The sequence below is a fragment of the Coffea arabica genome, chromosome 5c (genome assembly GCF_036785885.1).
Source record: "Coffea arabica cultivar ET-39 chromosome 5c, Coffea Arabica ET-39 HiFi, whole genome shotgun sequence".
NCBI lineage: Eukaryota > Viridiplantae > Streptophyta > Magnoliopsida > Gentianales > Rubiaceae > Coffea > Coffea arabica.
In genome coordinates, this window is record NC_092319.1 from 27,699,093 (window position 1) to 27,704,896 (window position 5,804).

The following is a 5,804-nucleotide window of genomic DNA, read 5'->3' on the forward strand; positions in this document are numbered from 1 at the left end:
ATGGCATTTTATTTGAGATCAAATTACTTTGGTTTATCAAGAGTAAATTGTTGAATTTACAGATTCATTTCTTCGAAATTAATTTTCTTTCAATAACAATAAATGATTGTTTTCATGATTACTAGGATTTTCATCATTGTTGTGTAAATAAAAATATTATTTCATGAGTTTCATGGTCTCATTTATCTAGATTTATCCAATGGCAATCCCTGTGATTTATTGATGTTAGCTGGACAACAAATGTCATATTTGATGAGCATTGGAAGTTAAGAAGATTTGATGTGGTTCGCAGAACAAAGTTGAGTTTCGCTCAAATGGCAATCCCCGTGATCTATTGAAATTGTCTGGATACCAAGTGTCTTGTTAGTATTGGAAGTTGAGGAAGCTTGACACAGTTCTCGGAGTAAAGATTAACTTCTCACTGCATCAGGGAAGAACACCCAAGTATTCATGTTTACACATTTCTTGAAAGCAAGATTGATCGGGTGATGGCGGCATTATCTATCATTATGATTATTTCTCTTTTGCAAGTCCAATGGTCCAATAGTATCACACTGGGGCAATTTTTTTAAAAGAAATCATCTGTTTCTATTTTCAAAAGTCTACAAAAAGCATTCAGCAAAAACTTGTTCAATTTTACGTTGGGATCGGGTTTCATTCCACCAATCTCGACAGGACCGGATTTTATCCTGATGACCGTTTATGTCTTATTGGGATCGGGTTTTATCTCACCAAGTTTGGCAGGAAGAGATTTTATCTCGCTGACTATTTATATCTCATTGGGATCGAGTTTTATCCTACCAACCTATGCAGGATCGGATTTTATCCCGTTGACCGTTTATATCTCATTGGGATCGGGTCTTATCCCACCAATCTCGACAGGACCGGGTTTTATCCCGCTAACCATTTATATCTCATTGGGATCGGGTTTCATTTCACTCTATTTGACAGGACCTAGTTTCTTATCCCACCAATCTCGGCAGGACCGGGTTTTATTCCTGCTGACCGTTTATATCTCGTTGGGATTCGGTTTCATCCCACCAACTTCGACATGATCGGGTTTTATCTCGTTGGGATCAGGTTTCATCCCACCACCCTTGGCAGGATCGGTTTTTATCCCACTGACCGTTTATGTCTCGTTGGGATCGGGTTTCATCCTACCAACCTCGGCACCAATTTCGGCAGGACCGGATTTTATCCCACTGACCGTTTATATTTCGTTGGGATCGGGTTTCATCCCACCAACCTCGGCAGGACCGGATTTTCTCCCGCTGACCGTTTATATCTTATTGGGATTGGATTTCATCCCACCAATCTCGGCAGGATCGGATTTTATCCCGCTGACCGTTTATGTCTCGTTGGGATCGGGTCTTATCCCACCAATTTCGACAGGATCGGATTTTATCCCGCTGACCGCTTATATTTCGTTGGGATCGGGTTTCATCCCACCAACCTCGACAGGACAGGATTTTATCCCGATGACCGCTTATATCTCGTTAGAATCGAGTTTTATTCCACCAACCTTGGCAGGACCGGGTTTTATCCCGCTGACTGCTTATGTGTCGTTGAGATCAGATTTCTTCTCACCAACCTCGGTAGGACCGGGTTTTATCCCGCTGACTGTTTTATGTTTTCATGTTTCAATTCAAGGCAGAATAACTACAGGAAAATATTTGGTGTCTACTTCTTTGTGTCAAGTTTCTTCGAAACTCAAACAAAAAAGGGCAAGCTATAGACACAAAAAATTTCATTTATTTAATTCATTGTTAGCTTTATTTTTTATTCTTATTTTGTTTTATTTTATTTTATTTTACTGATTAAATGATAGTTAGTGTTCATTTTTGCTTATTTTTATAAATTTGGTTCATAATTTTTATTTTTAAGATATTTTTGCATTAAAATTTTTGAAAAAGGAAATTTTCACAAAAATCTGTTTTAATCCTCTTAGATTCAATTTCTTTAAAATAAATGAAAATTTTGCAATGTAACTTCAATTAGGAATTAACTTTGTTTGTTTACCTAAATTAATTTTGGAAAAAAAGATAATAGTGAAAAGAGAGAAAAAAAAGGGAAGTGCAAGCACGAGTTTTCTTCTTCAGCAGAAGTACAGAAGCATGAATAGTACCAGAATTGCAGCTCCATTTCAACGCCCTTTTTCCACTCATTTTTCTGATTTTTCTTTCTCCCGAACTTTGGCCACCTCATTCGCTTGAATCCTTATCAAGAACCTTCTGGAACAACAGCCATCGGGTGGCTCTCAAATGTCCAGCAAATCTCAACTCTCATCCTCACCTTTGAGCTGAGGGTTTGAGAGTTTATGTTCCATATAAATAGAACAAAAATGGCTAAACAAAAGCAGAGGACAATAAGTAGAGGAAAGGGAGGTGGCGGAAGAGTAGGTAGAGAGAGGGTTTGGAAAAAAGAAAAAAGGAACAGAGAAAAAAAAAGAAAGGAGATAAGGGTGGTCAAAGCCTTCTCCTGTAAGTTGTGGTGGAGACTGAGGCACAGAGGCTCTATCTGGTCGGATTTTATGTTCTCCAAGTATATTGGGGACCAGCACCCAATGCAGGCAGTGATAGCCAGACCGAAAGGTACATGGAAGCGCCTAATTGGTATACGGGAAATGGCTGACACTTACATTTCGTGGAGCCTGGGCCCGGGGATGGTTGACTTCTGGCTTGACATTTGGTGTGAGCTTGGTCCTCTCCGTGCATTGGTGTCAGCGGGCAGGGCCAACTCTTATCTTTTAGTGGTAGAGTTCTTGGGACGGGAAGGGTGGAACAGGAATCGTCTCCTGCAGTGGCTACTGGACCACCTCGTGGCTTCGATTGTGGATGTCCTTTTCGACCTAGAGGGGCAGGACCAGATCATATGGGCACCGTCAGTGACGGGTGACTTTACGCTAGGCTCAGCTTGAGAGCTTTGTCGGTAGCATAGAGGTGGCTCCTCGATGCATGGGATGGTTTGGAATAGGGAGGTCGCACTGAAAATGTCTGTGTTCGCTTGGAGGCTGTTAAGGAATTATGTCCCTGTGGATTCGGTGCTCTGTCGGAGAGGGATACCCTTGGTGTCCCGAAGCTCCTGCTGTCTCGCAGATGAGAAATCAGTGCTTCACTTGTTTGTCAATGGTCCAGTGGCACGAGAGGTTTGGGAACACTATGGTAATTGGTTTGGCATACATCGCTTGCCAATGGAGGAGCTGCAATTATTATGGACGAAATGGGCCACGTCACTGCCTCGTCTCCCGGCTCATCATATCAGATGTATCCTTCCGATCCTAATATCTTGGTTCCTCTGGCAGGGTCGAAACAGGGCGAGATTCGAAGAGCAAGCATTCTCAGTACCGAAGGTCATTTGGGAAGTGGCAAACTTCATTCAGGATTTGGGAAGAGCGCGGAAACTTGAAAAGGTACAGTTCTATGGCGACATAGAGAGTGATTGGGCACGTTTGGCTCCTTCGGTCGGCCGTAAACGGCGGGCGGTGGTAGTCGCATGGACCAAACCCCAAGCTCAGCGGTACAAATTGAATATAGACGCTAGCGTGGTCAACGGAAGGGCGAGTGGAGAAGGGGTATTGCGCGACTCGGATGGTAGACTTATTTTAGCGTTTTATAAGGAGTTTGGGGAGAAGGGGGTCCTGGAGGCAGAGGCATTAGCAGTCTTGGAAGGGCTGCGAGTGTGTGCGGCAAAGGGGGTTCAGGAGGTGATGGTGGAGGTTGACTTTGCAGTTCTTGTGTCTCTTGTCAAATCGTAGGCTTTGGGGGGTGGTCGCACTGCAACTTGCTGAGGTGGATTCATCGCCTACTAGTCCAGGTGGTTGGGTCATTTACTCACATATTTCGAGAGGCAAACATGGTAGCGGACAGGTTAGCGGCTCTGCAAGGGTATCCTAGTATGGTTTTTGACTTTATTCAGCATCCGCCAAGGGAAATTCGCGGGCGTCTGGCTATGGACACTAGGGAATTTTCATCCATTAGATTAGTACCCTATTAGGTGGTAGGGCTCTGATTTCTCTCTCCACCTATTGTAATTGGCTCTCGCTGCCTTGGATTAAATAAAAGTGATATTTTTCAAAACAAAAAAAGAAAGGAGATTAGAAGGGGGTGCGGCTGAGGAACCAATAGAGGGAGGAGGAACCAAGCAAGGAAAAAAGGCCACAGGTAAGAAAGGAAAAGGAAGGAAGAATTGCGCGGAGAAGAAAAAAAAGAAAGAAACGAAGGAAAAATAGCAACAGGAAAGAAAAAGGAAGAAACAAAAAAATTTTCTGGGAAAGAATCTGAGGGCCAGGTTGAGCCATCAAATGTGTTCATCGTCAAATCCTATCTTTTTTGGAGTTCTTGGAGTGGAACCTCTATTTTTGCACCTTCTGGTGAGGGATCTGAATAACTTTTATTTAGAAATCATTTGGAGAAAACGTCACCAAATTTGTTGAATCGGGGCTCCAAATTCTAGGTCCGCCATCACTAAAATTTTGATGGCTAAGTCCTCTTAAGCTTAGTTTCCAGAATCGGTGCAATTTCTGGGAGTATTTTCACATTTGTTTCACTTTATTAAGGTTCTAAGGTAACCACAGATTTTCCCTTTTGTTGCTTTAACGCCATTTTTATGAGAATCCAAGTGCATAAACTGTGATCTTGAGTTGTTATTGCTGTGGTCGATGCTTGAGCCATTATCCTTTAGATCCTCATGTACACCAGTTAAACGTTCGTCTTGTTAGTCTTTGACATGTTCAGGAGAGGAAAATGAAGGAATCATGCTGCTAATCTCGCGACTTTGCGTTCTCATCTTCTTGTCTTCCAAGGCTAATATATCTAGCTAACCTCTAATTATCCCCTAGTACCTTTTAAAATAATATCATTTTATGTAAAATTCACCTAGTAGTCAAAATTTTACCACACTGACCGTATAAGCGGGTCCTACGTCCATAATGCACTTCAAAATTAACGTGTACTAATTTATATCAAAAAATGATTTAAAAGCTTGACTCACATATAAAATACCGAGGAAATTAAGGTAATAATTTAAAGTAAAGAAAATGCACTCAAAAAAATAAATAAATAGAACCTACTTTTTTCGGGTTCTCACACTCTCTCCCCCATAACAGAATTTCGTTCTTGAAATTCTCTTCTTTGCTCAGAGAACTCGATCTTACAATGTTTTTTTCTACTTTTAAGAGTTTCTCCTTACTCATGCCACTACCACCATCTATCTAGAGAGCAAATCATAATAATGCAATGGTTAAAACACCATGCTAAGAAAAATTAGTGAAGATATCAAAAGGTGAGAAGTGACACAAACTTCAAACTTGATGAAAAGAAGAGTGAAAACTTGGTTACTATTATTACTAGCTCTTAAACCCATGCATTGTACATTGACTAATCACCGATAACGTGAGGCACCTCTTCTGGAATCCCTTCGTATTTCTTTTTCAATTCTAGGTTCTTATGCAGTAGCTCAATTTTCTCCGAATAGTCCTGTTTCCATCGCCCTTCCCAGTGCTCAACTAATTTCTTTTAGAACTCTATTTCCTTTTGAATAATCTCTATTTTCTTATGCAGATCAGTCAAATTTGTCATCTCGCCGATTCACTTAACTCGATGATAGCTTGCCAAGCAAATCGAAGAAGCAGAATAAGTAACTAATTACAATTGGAACTCTAGCCATATAACTTTTAAAGCCATTCACTTCCAATCCAACCACAAGAGATTAAACTTAGCTATTTTCAAATAAGATAGACAAGGAAGTAGAATACAGGTAGGGCAATATCTCAAAATACTATACCACTTATTCTTATTTCGGGATTT

General features: G+C 41.0%; 1 protein-coding gene across 1 annotated transcript; it reads left to right on the top strand.

The window, feature by feature from the left end:
* Positions 1-2,950: 2,950 nt before the first annotated feature.
* On the top strand, positions 2,951-3,754 carry LOC140007253 (uncharacterized). Its single transcript, XM_072049957.1, has one exon. The coding sequence runs from the start codon at positions 2,951-2,953 to the stop codon at positions 3,752-3,754; it is 804 nt and encodes a 267-aa protein (XP_071906058.1).
* The last annotated feature ends 2,050 nt before the right edge of the window (positions 3,755-5,804 follow it).

What these genes read in the sequence shown, in the direction of transcription:
- LOC140007253 (XM_072049957.1), top strand. Translation starts at nt 2,951, where the DNA reads ATGCATGGGATGGTTTGGAATAGGGAGGTCGCACTGAAAATGTCTGTG.